Source organism: Puntigrus tetrazona, chromosome 21 (genome assembly GCF_018831695.1).
Source record: "Puntigrus tetrazona isolate hp1 chromosome 21, ASM1883169v1, whole genome shotgun sequence".
NCBI classification, from domain to species: domain Eukaryota; kingdom Metazoa; phylum Chordata; class Actinopteri; order Cypriniformes; family Cyprinidae; genus Puntigrus; species Puntigrus tetrazona.
This window is the reverse complement of record NC_056719.1, coordinates 9752316-9770985: the sequence shown is the minus strand read 5'-3', so window position 1 is coordinate 9770985 and position 18670 is coordinate 9752316. Positions and strand designations below refer to the sequence as shown.

At 36.8% G+C, this 18670-nt stretch overlaps 1 protein-coding gene across 8 annotated transcripts in view; it reads right to left on the bottom strand.

The window, feature by feature from the left end:
* Positions 1–120: 120 nt before the first annotated feature.
* sez6b (seizure related 6 homolog b) overlaps positions 121–18670 on the bottom strand; it is a 169500-nt gene continuing 150950 nt past the window's right edge. For 6 of the 8 annotated variants that reach the window (XM_043221529.1, XM_043221528.1, XM_043221530.1 and 3 more), the window contains 10 exons: positions 10181–10377; positions 8134–8328; positions 6490–6681; positions 5410–5604; positions 5171–5209; positions 4970–5078; positions 4497–4596; positions 3368–3376; positions 2529–2642; positions 121–2347 (listed from right to left, as the gene is read on the bottom strand). In XM_043221529.1, coding sequence (XP_043077464.1) covers positions 2565–2642; positions 3368–3376; positions 4497–4596; positions 4970–5078; positions 5171–5209; positions 5410–5604; positions 6490–6681; positions 8134–8328; positions 10181–10377 — 1114 coding nt within the window. In that variant the 3' untranslated portion in view covers positions 121–2347; positions 2529–2564. The remainder of the gene's footprint in view (positions 2348–2528; positions 2643–3367; positions 3377–4496; positions 4597–4969; positions 5079–5170; positions 5210–5409; positions 5605–6489; positions 6682–8133; positions 8329–10180; positions 10378–18670) is intronic. The other 2 variants (XM_043221526.1, XM_043221527.1) reach the window with 2 other exon arrangements.

Here is an 18670-nt window from a genome sequence, read left to right as displayed (position 1 = left end):
CGTTAGTCTGACAGGACAACACAAACTCTACGAGCCCGCAGGCCACGTTTTCTCTGAAGCGCAGTGGAAAAGTTTCACAGAAAGGAAAACGATGGCGAAGAACAATTCAGAACAACACAGTCCGATGGAATATCATTTTTAATTGAAGATATGCCGTGACAATGTTGTGGTAAATAATTACAGTACAGTACAACAAAGTAAAAATATAACATTTTGGGCCATGATAACCCCAAACCGCCAAGACCCTGGCGAACTTTAAGACAGATGCCTTCTGCAGGTGCCCTCAAAAAAATAAACACATTAATAAAATAAAAAAACTCAAACTACAATGTCGTGTGATGTCTGTTACAGCACTTATTACTTAAGTCGCTTTGGATAATTTCGTATTAATGTAATGCCTGTAATTTTATCAGAGTTTTTGATGTTGCTCTGAATAAAGTTCCTTGAATTCCGAAAATGTTATTTTTTAGCTTCCCAAACTCTGATGTTTATTCGGAGACAGCGAAACACTGAAACATACACTCACGATGCAAGTCTGTCATGTGACCAATTGTGATGTTTTTGGCAGCTTTTGCTAGTTACATTGAAATGACATTATTTCAATCAATACAGACGACATTCATATGGGGACCAAGTACATAACCGTTTTAGATGATCCATATCATTGGTATTAACAGACGGTGTGAAATGATGAACAAAGATCTATTCTATAATAGATAAACCTCATATATACATACATTTAAGCCATATCTAATACAAAGTTTATGTACATTCTTAGATATTTATATATTAAGAGTGCCTGCTGAAAGAGTACAGTCAGTTGTTATTTTGCTCCATAATATGTATAAAAACATACAAAAATAAACTGAAACCAAAAATTACAGCCAATTGATCAGTAAAGGTGGGATGATTTACAAGAACTTTCTGTACATAGATTTTAACTTTTGGCTAAATCAACCGAAGCTGAAATTTAACACAGACAGAGGTTACTTTCCCAGCAGTCTTTTGTTTGACTGTACACACAGGCGAGTCGTAAGTACGGTTAACACAAAGGCTTGAGTTCCAGCTTCCATGCAAAAAATACTATGCTTTGTGAAACTGGCAGATTTTATTTGAATGTTTTTCAATCACAGCTTTTGTAAGTAGCACATTTAATTTTCGTGTTGTGGAAAATTCAAATAATAATAATAATACTAAAAAATGACGTTCAATGGTTGCTGAGTTTTATACAATTGTTTTAAAGAATGTTTATTTTTCCCCGCGTGGAGGTGTTTAAGTGTGAAATGTTATGATTACATTTGTGACTAGCTCATTTGGATAAACTAACAGTTTGGAGTCAGTCAGATTAAAAACAAAATAATAATACATTTATTCAGAAAGGACGCATTAAACGTTGTTGAAAAACTTTATTGCAAATAAATGCTGTTCCTTTGAACATCCTATTCATCAAATTATCAAGCTTTCCACAATATATGAGCAGCACAACTGCATTGATAGTAATAAAAAAAAGAGTTTCTTGAGTATCTGATCAGCACATAAAAATGAACTGAAAGATCATGTGACAGTGAATATTAGAGTAAAGCATGCTGAAAATTCAGCTTTACTATTACACAAATAAATAAAAATTATATTATATTCAAATAGAAAACACAATATTTTAAAATATTATTTAAAAAAACAAAACAAATAAATACAGTGTTGGTAAGCATTAAAAGTGTTTTAAAAACATGACAAAAAAATCTTACAGACTCCAAACCTTATATAAATAAATAGTAGTTTGTCATCGCTACGGAAACCCATTTCAAACAGAAATTAATAGGTAAATGTAACTTTATTTGTGTTTTGTTTAATTACTTTATATTTTTGTGTGATTTTTTACTTCTAACCATTTCCTGTACTTGTGATTTATTTAAATCTCACAATGCAACTTTAAATGTGATTTTTTTAGAGAAGGAGGGGGGAGGAGGTGACACTTAAAAAAAAAACTGTTTAAAGAGACATCAATTTCCTAAATAACACGGACTCCCCTATCATCAGTCCTTTTTTAAAATTCCTTAATTTGGCTCAATTACGGGTAAAAACTGTACAAGCAATTCTGCTAGGCCATGGCTATTGAAGCTCTACAAAAATAATATCATGTTGTCCACACTCTTCGCTTGCGGAAGTCCTCAGAAGCAAGGTGATATTTACAGCGGATGGCAAAAGATGAGCAGGTAGGTGAGATTAAGAGCAGAGTTGGCTACACAAGATGTGAAAGGAACTGAGAGATCTTCCACAAGGCAGAGAAAGGCCTCCGGTCCTCCATGCTAAAACAAGCTTAAATGGAGACTTCATATTCTCTCGTATCCTGCGGAACAAAACAAAAAACAAAAACACATCAAATATAATACATGTAACATTTATATGCATATATGTATATACTGTATATCATTTCATGTTGTGAGGAGCAGCAAAACCAAGGTTGGCTGCAAACACAATATGAAAGAGAGATGCTAAAGATGGAGTTGCCCTACACCAGTGGTTCAAACCTTCTCTGCCTTGTCCATGTGATGCTATTCCATTGATCAACTCTCCTTACAGGCTCTTTCTTTACAACAGAATCCTAGAGAGTACCTCTGGTGGCTGCTTTGAATCATAGGTCTCTGTACAAATCAAAAATACCATGCAACTTAACGTAAAACGTAAAAATAATAATCAGCAATGGAAACATAATGGAAGTCTGTCTGGCCAAAACGATGTGTGATTTATGAAGCGATATCGCGATGTTTTCACAAATAAACACAATGTAGATTTTTAAATGAGTGTTTAAAAGCCTTGTGATGCTTATGAAAAACAAACGGCGTGCTAAATCAATAACGCATACGAAAACAAACCTTTATAATCCTGAAATTAAATATCCAAAATGTAATATCGATCGGCTATGCTTTTTGTAATCGCAGTCTTTTGTAAACCCGGACATGGCATGTCTTTCTTCACACCCGAGAGAGATGCATCATCTTCACAGAATGCTAGTACACCACGTCAGGGCATTAGTGCGAGAAGAAGCGGCACACATGCACAAACACATACAGCACACGCAGACACTCATCTGTCCGGCCGCACACACACACTTATGTACAGTTAAGCTCAGACTTTGCCCTGGAGGCCAGAAACTGTTATCGAGCGGTTTAGTATATGCAGGGAGTGAGTGCTGTTGGGACCGTGCTGTGAGTGCTACACCACACAGAGAGAGAGAGATCTGGAGGGACGCTATAACACGGCACATAAGAGGTGCGAATAACCTGGGGTCTGTAACGCATGCCAGACGCAGGAGGCTGGGGGAAAAGAACATGTATCATTGTAAAAGTACTGACAGTCAAAATCTCACCTCATTGTTCTTCAGGGATGCAGATAGTGAGGGAGGAAAGAAAGTGCAAGGGTAAGTGATTGGGCAAGTTCATGTATGCCACAAATCGTCAGATATATATATTATTTATTTTATTTAAAATTTAATTAAATCTCATGTCGTTTAAAACCTGCATGACTTGAGTAAAATGTGAGTAAAACATTAACACTGTAAACTATTTTTGTATACCGTTTTCTACTTGAATGCTGACTTGCTACTAAAGAGTTTTTTTTAATTCTCTCAATCTCCAAAATTCAAATTTCTTAAAGTTCTCAAAAAGCTCCCTGATTTCAATAGAAAGTTCAAAAGGACATACATTGTAAGAAACTGAAATCTTTTGTAACACTAGAAAAGTTATTACTGTCATTTGTTTTCAATTTAATTTATGCTTACTCAAAAAAAGTGGTAGGTTCTTAAAAAAATGATTCTGAACCCAAAATTCTGAAAAGCTGAAAACAGAGATATTAAACAGTATATTTTTTTATAAGACCTATATACAGACTAGTTTTATGATACCTTTTTACTTCCACATTATTTTAAAAAATTTAATCGCAATAGTTCCCTTCCATTTTGGAGAATTTTGGCTAAATTTCTCCCTTCTTTGCTCCACAGAAGAAAGAAAAAGTCACACAGGTTCAAAGTGTCATGAAAATAAATAAATACTGACAGAATTTTAATCTACATGTGAAATACCTTTTTTAGTTGAATGAATGAGAATATATTGAACAAAGAGAGCAGGTGAAGGAGAGGTGGCTGGTGATATGCTAATAGTCTATGCAATAATACCGTTAAATGTGTCACTTCCTCTGGTGTTCTGGCCCAGTGATAAAACTGTGTATGATCGCTAATAATGAAATCATGAGGGCGTGGCTCCGTGTGCCACTTCATTTCAGCTCCAGAATGGCACTTTACAGCTAATTAGATCACAGAAATGAACCTACAATATGGCAACGCAGATGGCGTTCAAAGTGCAGATGTGCACCTGTAAGACTGAACACATGAGTACCTCTCAGTCCTGCCGTGAAATATCACTACAAATGGATGTGATGGGTGGGAATAGGCTTCTGTTACAAGTGAGGAGGTGGTTGTGGATGAACGTTGGTTTACTCACTGCAGTCTCGTAGATGGGGTTTTCAAAAGCTGACTCTCCTCTGATGTGATCGTATTGTGGTGATGTGGACATGGAGAGACGTAGAGACTTGCCTTGCACTCTGAGAACAAACACATGTGGACAAATCATTCGACCTGCAATAGTCTGACCCACTGGAGGGACGTTTAAACTAAACGATAAACAGCATTAGCCACAAACGATTTACAAATTTCAACCAACAAACTATATTTAACGTGTTCTCGCAACTAACATTATTTAACTGTAAAAACAGTAATATTGTAAATATTATTACAATTTAAAAGAACCGTATTATTATCAATGTTGAAAACAAAATACTTTTGTAGATACTGATGGATTTTTTTATGAAAAGAAAGTTCAAAAGAACAACATTTATCAAAAATAGATGCATCTTTGGTAAATAAAGTATGGATTTATTTAAAAACAAAACAAAACAAGCCAAAAAAAACGCTTACCTTGAAAAGTAGAAATATATTGACATGATGATAATTATGATTACGGCCACTGGGATAAAAATGGAAACAGCCACACTGGCTCCCTCCATACTGAAGTCTGCACTGGCCACTGATTTGGGACAGAGTGTAGCAAATACATAAAGTAAGTTGAGCTGTACACCAGTGAAGATAAATGTATTTGCATTACTAAGACATTCTTACCATCCAGCCTGCGTTCATCTACGTACTCCAGTGTTACCGCTGAGAAAAAAGTGAGAGCTTTTAACAAATGAGAAAATGTTGCTTGTCGTACCAATTATTCAAAACAAATCACTCCCTACCCCGAAGAGAAACAACATATCAATAAATAAACATCCACACTGCAACCAGGAAAGAGACCTTGTGTGAATGATATAATATGCAGATCGCACACCGTGAACATTGCAAAACACACAGACTACCTTTGCACAGCGGGGGTGGGTGGCTCCATTTGGAAGGGTGCCCGGGGACACAGCGGAGAACAGGCTCACCCTGGAGCTCATACCCACTCATGCAGGAGAAGCGCACAGTTTCTCCAGCCTGATACACGTGCTTCTCTGAGCTCTGAATGGTATAGGGAGGAGTGCCGGGGTTCCTGCACGGCTCGTACGAATCAGCTATATAACACAGATTTACACGCATTCATAAATGTATCCATAAATACATAAACCTCTTCCAAATACAAAATAATAATAAAAAAAAAATCTAAGCAGAATGGGACTTTGTAATGTAAAAAAGCAAACAAAACAATTTTGTTATTGTTCTACACTACTGCTTAAAACACCATTTCTCATCAAATTCTCTGAAACCAACCTAAAACAAAACAAAAACAAACAAACTATAAAACTAATAGATTAGCTAGTGTATTATTTACTTTAAATTCAAATTAGACCTTGTACACAAAAGAACATATAATAAAAGGAAAACATGGATTTGTTTGTTTTAAAATATTGCTTTTTAGATGCATTCACAAATATGAATTAGGTAATTCTATACTAACTACTTCTGAAAATAAAATTAAATGACATAGAAAGAGTCCTTTCTATGTCATACTAAACAACCAAAATACTAAACAAACAAACAAAATACTACAACAACAAAACAACTAATACAGATCAGTTAGTTTAAAACGATTTCCATTAAATAGAATTACACAATTTAGTAGTAAGGTAGTTGTTAAGTTTAAGTAATGGGTAGGATTAGGGATGTAGAATAAGGTTGTATGGAATAAGGCAATAATATGTGTATAATTAATACTAATTAATTATGGCTAATATCCTAGTAATATGCATTCTAATAGGAAACTAATTAAATGACCTTAAAATACAGATTTGTTATTTATGAGATATTACTTTTGTAAACAGAATGAAACATAAACCAGTTGTTTTCAGTGCTTATACTGTGAATTATACTCTAGACTAGACTAAGCTGATTTTATACAGTTAACCTCCACTATGTGTGTGCATAATTGTTATTATTTGTGAATAAAATGATGTCCTCACGAATGCATTTGGGCAGTTTCTCGCTCCACTTGGGGCCGGTGGAGTCACGGTGGTAGCAGGAGAGCAGGCTGTTTCCTGACAGCGAGTAGCCTTTGTTACAGATGTACTGGACAGTAGAGCCCACGATGAGACGCGGGCCGGACATCACTCTGCGACTGTGCTCCACCGTGCCTGGGTCTGGGCATGACAGGACTGGCAACAAAATAGCAACAGGTCACAGAGTTTATTCTTTATATTGTCATAATACCGCATTACTCTTTTGTTGAGTTTAGTGTATTCAGTACTGTGTATCACAGATCTATGATACATGATGTTGTGTATCAATAATGCATATTTTAATAGCTTTGTAATGAAAGCATATTGATAAAGTAAATACATCAATATGGCATTACACACATGCTATTATACGACAGATATTAAAATATTACATTATATAGGCTGCTGCAAAATTCAAGACCCCTATATTCCTATTAAATTGTAGTTCTCTTTTTTAACCTGAAGGTGGCACCAATGACTTACTCACAAATACTCGTTGAGCAAATGATGATTTTGGACCAGAATTATTTTCCATTTTACTTTCTAATTCATGCAGTTTTCACGTACTTTACATATTAGCTCTTTTTTTCCATTACGGTTATGCATTAAAACATACATACATTTTGTATCAGTATGCTTTCTGGTTTCTCCGTTCTTCAGATTTCACATCATACTTGTGGTTCCACAAAATCAGAGTGCCAGAGGCCACCACTCATCTCGTACAGAAAGTATGAGACACAAAGAACATGCGACTTTGATCTCAGGGCAGTGTACGGACACACAGTGCAGTATAATAAAAAGATTACTTCGCTCCAGCCTGCCCAGCTGCAAACCCAATTCTCTCCTCAGCAGTAGAGGGGCAGAAAAAGGGGACGGGAGAGGCGAGCAAGTTAATGATGTTTGCGTGGTGGGTGAGAAGCTTTGAACCGGATAACGGTCCCTGCTGCTTTTGGCCTGCTGTTGCCGCTACTGTTTTTGTCAGGGACAGCGGCAGAACCTGGACCCCGGGGTCATTCGGGCTCCTGTCTGCCGATACTTGAAACGACGAATGTCTGCGGACGTCCTGGGAGCCTGCAGTATTACGCACTCACGCAGAGCGAGTCTGAGCAACACAATAGCCAGGCGACGAGATTTAATTTCAAGCACCGGAGTGACTTCGGCTGGTCGCGGAGCTGCTCTGATTCGAAATTTGTTGATGAAACATCGGCGGGACGCCGTCGCGGTCTCACACGGGGGTACAGAGCGAAACAAAAATTCTTGCAAAATCACCAAAAATCACTTAAAGTGGGAGCAAAGACAGGAAGATGCACCGAGACTGTGAAGCCAAACGACACCTACTTCATCCGTGAAGTCGCCCTCGAAAGAAAAGTGAGTGATTACCCACAAAGCCCTCCTTCACTCTTCGCCTGTCCTTGAATGGGACTGAGCTGCAGAGGCGAACAGGCACTTGTGAAATTCCCCCCTCAAATGGAATTCAAAAGCTCATCTAGTTTCGGAGCACAGGATTGCTCTTGATCAATAGGCAGTGCGTGTTGCTTTGGAAGTGGGGTGAAAATGGATTTTAGAGAGAGTGGTTATCATCGTGAGTGTGTGTGTGTGTGTTTTCACCTCTTTCACAGCTAGGCAAGTCTCCGCTCCAGGTCAGGTCCCACTGACACATGAGCATTTCGGTGCCGACCACTTCAAAGCCTGGGTAACACTGATAGGTCACCACTGTGCCATGCACCAGGTCAGGGTGAGATGTGGTCTTCCAGCCGTTGGAGATCTCCGGAAGCTCTGGACAGGTGTCGTTACGGGGAACCTCTGCAAAGAGGAACATTTTAGCAATCTGTGGTTGGACTTTCAAACACAGCAAGACTTTAATGAAATTCAAAAAAGAGATTAATTTAGCAAAAGGGATGCTACTGAAGGTTTTCAAGGGAACCTTGAATCGTAAACCTTAATTTCTCCAATTTATTGTAAAAAATATATGTATCTAGTATCCATCTATTGTGAGTAGGGGGAGCTGCGCACCTCTGAGTGAACTAACCCTTTAAGATTTTCAGAAGCAGTCTTATACCAACTTATATTGATAACAAGCCAAACTTTGCAACCAAAAGTCAGAGATTATCATGTGGTCTCAAATATTTCTCATCAAATTCTCTGAAACCAAAAGAAATTAAGCTTCTTAAATTAATTTCTAACTGAATCTAATAATATTGGAAAGAAATAAAAGATTTATACTCATCATTTACTCATCCTTCTATCATTTTAAATGCAATGTTTCATCTCTAAAACGCAATATTTAAAAAAATGTTCAAAATCACTGGAGCTCAAAGTTGTTTTTGGACCCCAATGACTTTCATTATACGGACAAAAACATTTTTTTTTCAAAATATCTTCTTTCGAGTTCCTCTGAAAAAGAAAGTCATTCATTTCATCTGTTTGATCAAAGGTCTCCTTTTTTACTTCTATATGGAGAAACACATGAGACATCTGTGATACCTATTTTCTTTCCTGTGAAGTGAGACTGAATTAGTTTGATTAGCAGAGCGAGAGCGAGAGAAAGCGAGACAGACTGTTCAATAATGCTTGCAAACAATTTCTTTGTTTCTCATCGTGTCCCTGAACAAACCACAGGTGTTGTGTCTAATGACTGATAAATCAAATGCTAGGACTCAGCTTGGCAGTGATTAAAAATTTGAATAGAGCGGCACAAGACAGCTGGCAGGCATTTTGCTGATGTCCATTCTTAGCGTGGCAGAGCTGGGGAGGCCACGGCACCCGGCAAATGCGGCTAATGAGTACAAACATGCACTGTAATTGTTAGCGCCTCTGCAAGGCCAAATCCCCGCACCTGCAGGAGCTGCCGTAGGAATCCTTCCTCTGTGCTACGTGAAGGAAATGGAAAAACAGTCCATTTCAGTCTGCTCTACGAATCGTATGCATTCCTCCACCATCCAAATAGAACTTATTATGTTTTATCTGATCTTGTGCAATAGTCAGCCACTAAGAGAAGCTGATGGAATGACCTTCACTTCATCCCCAGGAAAGGTGAGGACTATACCGGTTGTGGCTCTCGTTTTTATAACCTCTATCTCTCTCTCTTTCATCTTTTCACCACCTTTTCATCAAACTGAGACTGGCAATCCCTGTGGCATGTCAAATAAATTTCACGTGAGGATAATTAATGAGCTCCATCCAAGTGCATTTAGATGTTTGGGAACGGTAAAAATTTTTTTATCTCTTTTGTGCAGCAAGGCTTTATTTTTTTGAAAAATACAGTAAAACTGCAAAATAGCTACAATTCAAAATAAATGTTTTCTTTCTGACTACGTTTTAGGAAGCCATTTATTCCTGTGAGACAAAGCTGAATTTTCAGAAGTCATTTTTTACTCCAGTCTTTAGTGTCACATGATCCTTGGAAACTCATGCTGATTTGGCGCTCAAGAAAGATTTCTTTCTTGAAAGAAAGATCAGTTTTTCAGTATTCTCAGATGAACAGAAAGTCCAAAAGAACTGCATTTATCTTTTGTAACAATACGTATTTACTGTCTTTTTTGATTCATTGAATGCATTCTTGCCGAATAAAAGTATTCATATCTTTAAAGAAATCTTAATGGTCACCAAACCTTTGAACGGAAAGTGCATCAGAAATGGTTAAATAAATCATTACCGAAAAAGTGCACCACAAAACCGTTGTTGTAGCCGTAGATGTTGGTAGCAGGGTCCGACTGGAACTGGATGGTCACATCAGCCATGGAGGTGTAGAGTTTGAAGCGAGGACGGGAACCGCTGTACTGGCCCAGTATCTTTGCCGTCAGGTCATCTCCATCGTAAAAAGTCAGCAGGTCGTTCTTCCCCATGTGGAGACTGTGAGCAGATAATATACAACAGGTCAATCCCAGACTAATCCTCTATCTCAGATGTTCAGGGCTCACCTCAAAGCAATACCAGAGACCCTAACAGATATCTGACCTCCCCTCTAACTTGTCCTCCTCTAGTTCTTATTTTCCGGCCTCACCGCTTTTCTTTGCCCCTGCCGCAAATGAAATCCTTTCAGCTGTTTAATGTTTTCCCACTGCTTTTGTTAAGCATTTTTGTGCACAGTTTCAATAGCCGCGCAATCACAAAACACATTCATCTCACTCAGACTATAAAGAGCAAATGATTCAGCAGTGGGGGAAACAACTCCTCCTATCTCATGTTTGGAAATAGCTGGAAAATCAGTTTCATGATATTCAGTAGCCAGAAAGAGAGCACATTTGGCAGCTTCCCTGTGGCAAATTCAAGAGAATCTCCATCATGAACATGCTTAGAATCTTTGTGTGAAACATTTTAGAAAAACAATACATTACCGTTTGAATTTTTTATTTATTACAGACACCGATGTCTGTAATAAATAAAAGTAAAATTAAGTAAAATTAAGAGGAGAATAAAAATACTAAAATCTTTACAATTGAAAACACAGGACAGAAAATATTTGTTACAGGTACAATAAATATACACAATACTTTTAAAAAGTTATACTGAAAGAAATAAGAAGAATAATAGAAATATCGTATATTTTATATTCTTAATTAATTAAATGCATTCCTGTAATTGCAATAAAATAACATTCTATGGGCCAGCTTTACTAAACAGAGCAAATTACTAAATTAGCAAATTAATTATCGACCACGGTACGGAGAAAAGAACTACAGGTCAAAAAATAAAGGTTTGAAAGCTTTAACATGGCTTTGAAAAGGATATGTTTAGATAATGGGTTCCTTCCAAAAAAGTAATCTTTTACCCCATCCTTTCTGCTCTATGTGGTGCATCTTTTACCCCATCCTTTCTGCTCTATGTGGTGCATCCTCTTAGCAAACATAATTGCAGCCATTTGAAGAGCAAAATGGTTTAAGACATGCTACTTTTGGGCGTTAAATAATGTTGCAAATGCCATTCATTTGACAAGCGCAAACGTTAGCAAAAAGCGTTGTGTGATGGATTTGTATCTTCTATAAACTGTAAATAACTATAAATCTGAAAGGGAAACACCTAAAATTCATATTCTATAAGATCAGGAAATCCTGACTTTACTGTTGAAATGCAATAGATGGTTATTGCTGGCGCAAGCTGTTTGTAATACTGGCCCTAAAATATTAAAACTGAAAGCATTTCAAAAAGAGATTCAATTTAATTTGAAACCAGAACTTCGGAACTCTTTTTGAATTATATTATGGATATCAAGTTTAAAAACACATAATTTATTTGATATAGAAATCTCTATAAATGTCTTTCCTTTCACTTTTTAAAATCAGCTTAATGCATTCCTGCTGAATAAATCAATTTCTTTAAAAAAAAAAAAATCAATGTAATAAAAAAATAGTACTGACCTCAAAATTTGAACCGTAGTTTATATTTAATAGAAATGTTAGAAGGAATTTTCCATAGTCACTATAACTGTCTCCCCATCCATACATTAGTTTTGGATCGTATTAAGTATAAAAGCAAATTTAATATTTTATACCTGATGGGAATCCAAGCCTATTGCACAAAAGTGACAAAAACCCCAGTCTACAAAAGCAATGTCAATGAAAAGCTTTACCTTGACTTTATATGCTTCGCCGCTGCACAAATAATCAGCCTAGTCTACAAAATACAGACGCATTGATGTATATTACAGCATACATCTCTCTATCTCTGCGTGAGTGTGATCTCTAACTGTGGCTGACGTCCACCAAACCCAGACAGTCTGGCCAGTCACTGGTGGAGCGAGTGTGATTCAGTCAGGCAGGGAGGTGGCATACACACTCTATCTTGTCACTAATTAATCACAAGTGGGCAGTAATGGAAGTCATTACTGAGGAGAGGGGAATAATTAATCATCTCCGTTCTGCTGCAGCACGAGGCAGAATGGTTACATTCAAGCAAAATGAAGACAGGATGTTTAAATTATGGCTTACACGCGTGCGCACACACATACACCTACTGTTACATATGGATTGAATGTATATTATTCGACTGTCAACGGTCCTCTAGCACCGTATGCAGGAAAATCCGTGTACGCATTTCCACCGGGAGACACGTTTAAACCAGAAGAGCCCCTGACCCGCTCAGAGAGAGTGAAACTGTGTCAGCCCTTATTGGATTTGTTGTGATAAAGTTAAACAAGCCTTTGCGTAGCCGCACACCGTATCTGCCGAGAAAATCAATCATGCTTTCCATTTGCTGGCAGTAATTTCATTTTGTTTAATCACAAAAACAGGCTCAGCTTGACTTGGCCGACAACACGGCCGCCATCAGAATGCATTAAACTCTCATATAGGGCTCGCAGACACGTCGTTCTCCGCTCAGCACCAGCAAGGGGAAGTGACAAATGCTGGCTTTTTGGAAAAAAAGAAATGTCAATCGAGGCATTCTCTGCGTCTCAGACACGGTTAAAATACGGCTCTGCCGGTGAAAGCCGTGAAGATGCATTTGATTCTGTTTGCTTGAGAGATAAACGCGAGTATTTTATGGAGGATTTCGCGTCTGGCGTTTCTTTGGAAAACTAATACATTATGATCCATCATCTGTCACGCGAACCGAGCTTATCTGTACCTATCTGTAATTTACATGGATGACAGGCCACAACTGAGAACAACTGTTTTCATACGTCAGAACGAACAAATTCTGAAGTGGCACACAGAAGCCTGTCTTCCTTTCTCTGCTCCATGTCTGTTTAGCGGAGAATCACCTACATGAATGATTGCCCTGCTGGAAAAAACACCATTTCCAATCAAATCCCCTTTGCCGATGGCTGGGCACGATGGGCCTGTGCTCAACATACCAACAACGGTTTTGCGCCCTGGGCACAGTAACCCTGTGTGTCCTTGAAGCATACAGTTATTTAAAGTAAAGCTAAATAAAAAAAAAAAAGTTACACAGGTGTGCAGCATCTTTAACAAAATACGCAGTACAAAAACATTTAATCAAAAATACAGTAAAAATTGTAATATTGTGAGTATGTATAAATTTAGGAATAATTGAAATGTTTTGATCATTTCGATAAACGTCTCATGCTCACCAAGGCATTAGTAACTGGAACATTCTGAATTATAATTAATATAAAAATAACTACCTTAATAAAAATAACTTAATGAAAACTGTAACAAAAATGTTTGCTGACAAACTGTTTTCCCATGGCTAAAACAAAACAATGACTATATCATCAATAAACGATAACTCTGAATATATCAAAATGCAGTATCACTGATGATGCAAATAAAATGTACTTTAAAAAATTTAAATCTCTTTTTAGTTTTGAAACAAAATATTATCCCAGACTGGTGTACATGCCTTTACTACCTGGCTGCCTGATATTAAGAGTTCAATACTCCAAATTATAGCTTCTCTGTTGAACGGATTCATTCTTCTCTGTTAGATTTTCTTCTTGGTGTTTTGCTTAAGTTTTGCAATCTGTCACACACTCGATATTCATTATGGAAGCCCCGACAATGATCTGAAAACACAGACAAACAAATAAGCTGCAGTTTACCGCTCTCCATGTGAGATGTTTGGCTTAAATTAAGGTGTTATTCAAACCTGTTCTGTGTTCTGTCATGAGATCTAGACTATTTTGTTTGCGATTGCACTTACTTAAGCACTATTGTGCTCATAGATAAACATTACTGCAATTTTGAATTATTTAAATAGCTATTAGGTTTTTTTATTTATTTATTTTTTTAAAAAGCAGTTTTCATAGTGTAGACAAAGAGAGTGCATATCTAAGATGTAATTTATACATTTAATAGCACATCATAAATCAGTACACTAGTTTGTGCTTATTGATGAAAATAATAAACTTATTATAAATAAATAAATAAATAAATAAATAAATAAGTATATATATATATATATATATATATATATATATATATATATATATATATATATATATATATATATATATATATATATATATATATATATATATACATATTTATAAAACGGCAAAATTAAATGTGTTGTTTATTTAATGAAGTATGTGTGACCTCTGCTGGCGTTATGTTGCATCTTTCATATTAAATTTTGAGACCACGCCCTTCCCGTCTAATAAACGTTTCTCATATGCTGAGATACATGAGAAATATTCAATTCTGTGTGACAGCCTGCAGGTTTTTCCACGTGATGAGGGAATATTACTGTATCTACTCATTTTCTGCTTCATGTATGATTAAATTTGTCCATCAGTTTACACTATAATGATACTTGAAGTCTCGCGCTAAAAAATAAAAAGCTAAGAGATGAGCAGATATATGTGAGAAAATATCAAATATATATATATGGATGATAAACTATTCTATGTTTTTATTTAAGCTCCATTAGATGAGAGGCGTGTTTGGAACATTCTATTGCCTTTGTTGCTGGCAGGGACTATTTTTTAGCGGAAGGCCTGCATTTGACAAACGCGCTTACATTTCAATACATGTATTTTTCGTTTTAATATTTTTTATTATGTGGTAACCATTTTATAAAGCAATAAGGTACTCGAGTCAGTGCTGTATCGTGAATAAATCACAGCTGAAGGGCGTTGCTAGGCTTAAATACATCAGTTCAATTATTTAATAGCATGACAAAAATGTGTACAGTTTTCATTGACTAAAGCTAGACTAAAATGCTCAGACGTTTATTCGACTAAAAACCTGACTATACAAAAACACTGACTAAATATGATAATAACTGAAAAGCACAATTGACACAGGACTAAGACTAATGTAATAGACTAAATTAAAAAAGTCCAACAAAAATAATACTACATCCTTTAATATATATATATATATTAGTCTGTGAGAGCAATTCTACATGCAATAAAATCCGTTGCGTAGCCACAAGAGACTCTGGATTGGCCTTTAGTCCACAGTCATTTGTTTAAAATGGGCTCTGGACAGAGGCGGCAAATTAACACAGGACTTTCCTGAGATGAAGGTGGATAAGCCCCAGTTACTTCTGGATGAAAAGCTGTACAATGTTGGCACTGGGAAAAGCCAGTCAAACAGAAGAGACTAAACCTTCATTTGGATTGTCAACATTTCCAGAGAGACTTATAGAGGATGATGCCTTCTCAAATAAAGGAGAGAAATTAGTTCCTCTGTTTTTGCAGAGTTCTTCTTTAATTAGAAAGTTAAATATTGGTCTGGGTTCTGGCTCTGTGCCTGGGGGGATGAGACAGCCTTGATTTATTACCAGCCTGCTAAAGGCTGTGACTCTCTGAGGTGCACGCAACCACCATATAGAGCTCTGCAGCCAAGCCAACTGTAAACCCAAAGCCAAATACAGGAAGAAATGAGAGATATCATCATAAACAAATCAACAGTGCATGGTCAATCAGGAATACATCTCATTTTAATTGATTCAAATACTGATGCATCACAAAAAAAGCCTGCAGAATATAAAATTTATGTTTTGCACTGGACCTGCAATAGTGATTGCATTAGACATGGATCAAATAAAGTTCACAAATAACAAAAACAGGAAAATAGTCCAAAAGCAGGTATTCTCAGAATTTATGCACTGGCCATAATTAATAGCATTTTTTTCTAATATTCACCAGCATAAAGCAACTATGAATGCAAAAATATATAATAATAGGTAGTTAATTCTAGAAAATATATACACTGTTGAATCACTGTTCACTCAAAACTGTTGCACGCAAACTTGCGCATAATTTATTTACTCAATATGTATATATATGTTGAAGAACAACAGTGCTAGGTTGTGTTCAGCGACTCTTTTTTTTGGTTATTATCTGAATAATATCTGATTTTTTCAATTGATATGTTCAAAAACAAAAAAAAGATTAATTAATGAATGAAACAAGTTACTATATATGAGTGAGCCATTGAATTATTAGCTTAACCATTTAGTTCAAACACATAAATCTGTTAAGAATGAAACAGCTCTATTCCATGTTAATGTTAATGCTTTGCCTGGAACTGTCTGGTAAATATACACACATACAAACACACAAACACCCACACACCTTTGGGAGGGCTAAGGCAGAAAGGTAAACACATCCTACTCAAATCATGTCGGTCTTGCACAGCTGTGCACTACAACTCCAGTAGAGGGCTCTAGCACTCATGGGAATCCCGGACTTCGACTGGCTCCGATATATCCAGCATTCCCTGCTGTGAAGCTAAGTCTATGAAAGACTGTGTGCAGGTGTGCCAGCTGTCACCTGTGCACCTCTTTCCCCCCTTCCTCCTATGCATGGCCCGGCACATTCAGAGTGAGAAACCCTCCCTGCTAAATGAATTCATCAGCCTTCATTACGCCCCACGTTCTCAGGTAATTGGGAGTGCGTCGTACATTGATGAATGATTATGGAGGAGTAGGTGCATATTCATTATCGGGCTAAAATGTTCTTACGGACCCATAATGAGCCTCCAGCAGTGTCCCAGGCCCTGGTATTACAGTACCAATGATTCAAGTGCAACCAAAGGGGCTCTGCAAGACACCTATGTAGCAATAAGGAGCTGCAGTGGGTCAATGATTGCTTGTAAGAAGATGCATGCAATAATTTAAGGACAGAAGCAAACTATTAAAAGTGTGTGCATTAGCGCTAGAAGATTTCTTATTAGTCCCTTTCTCTCTCTCAGGCTCTCTGGGGTGAACAGATGTGGTTGGCTCCCTCCTCACTCATTTTCCTTCCCTATATGTCTCACTTGATGTGCCTGGATGATAATGTCCCATATGTCCCTTGATAAATTTGGTCATTTGAAATTTATAAGGCTGGGGAATGTATGGGTTTCGCAGCAGATCTGAATGACTCCAAACACACCATGACCAATACCCAAGTTCCATCGTTGCGCAATCAATGTACACCTGGTATGAAGATTATAAAGATAATTTACGAAATCACAAAAGCAAAATACAGCTGGCCATTATTAGAGATGCTTTTTTTATTCTTGAGGCTATGCTAATGTTCATATTATATGCTCAAGCTAATTATGAGTCCCTCATTGCTTTAATAAACAATAAACAAAAAAGCTAGTCTGACTGTTTGTAGTTTAAACAAATTATTGCTAAAAAATAAGATAAAAAGGCTATAATTACTCATTTAATCCTCAGGAAAAAATATTCTTAATATTCGTTCTGCATTAATTTGGGGATTCTATATTTCTGATTGTTGTACACTACCAATTAAATACTTGAGGTAATTTTTTATGCTTTTATGTGTCTTATGCTAATGAAGGCTGCATTTATTTGATAAAAAATACAGCAAAATATAGCATTTAGTTTATTTGTTCAATTATTTAGTGAAACGCAAAATCACCTTTGATTAATTTTTAGGTGTAAACTGTGCAATTAAGAACTTCTATTAAGTTCAGATATGAACGCTTTACATGATCTGTCATGTTGATGCACGTTGACATAAGAATTACTGAAGTGCATGTATATGAATCATTTTGGTTCCCTTCAATACTATTGTTTAGTGCGGTCCTACCTCGTTTTAATCTAAAACAGATGCGTAATACCAGGTATAAACAGCTTGAATATCTACATCAGCAAATATCCACCAGTACATCTGTCTCGAGACATCTGGACCTCATGCAAACACACGTGGCCTCATCCTCACCAGCAAAAAAAAAGGTTAAAACTCACCATCTCCCTCCATTACATCCACTACAAAATAAATGGAAAATTAATTATGTCGACTGCATCTCCAGCAAAACATCCAGTATGTCATTAATTACACAGACGCACAATGTAGCGCTGCAGCCGGGACACTTGCAATGAGAGAGAGAAAGAAACATGACAAATGCGAAAGGAACCATATGCAAATGTGTGAATCTTAATTAAGGCAGCCAAATTATTCAATGCATGAATAATCTATCTGGGTCTGACACAGCCGGGCCTCATGTTCCGCACCTCACCTGACGGCACAATCACACTCAACACTTGTTTCCCTGCTCACATAATTGATTTCACATTCATAAAAACATCCAATAAAATAATTGTTGTTCTGTTGAGTTCGTTATTAACCTTTGTGCAATGTGCATCCCACTTCTGCATCCTCTTTATGCACAACATGCCCCTACATCTGCCCCCTTTTTTCAACTCCCCATTTGCCACTCTCTTTCAGAGCAGACTCTTAAACTCTGTTCCAAAACCTAGCTAGCAGCCTACTGCCTATCTA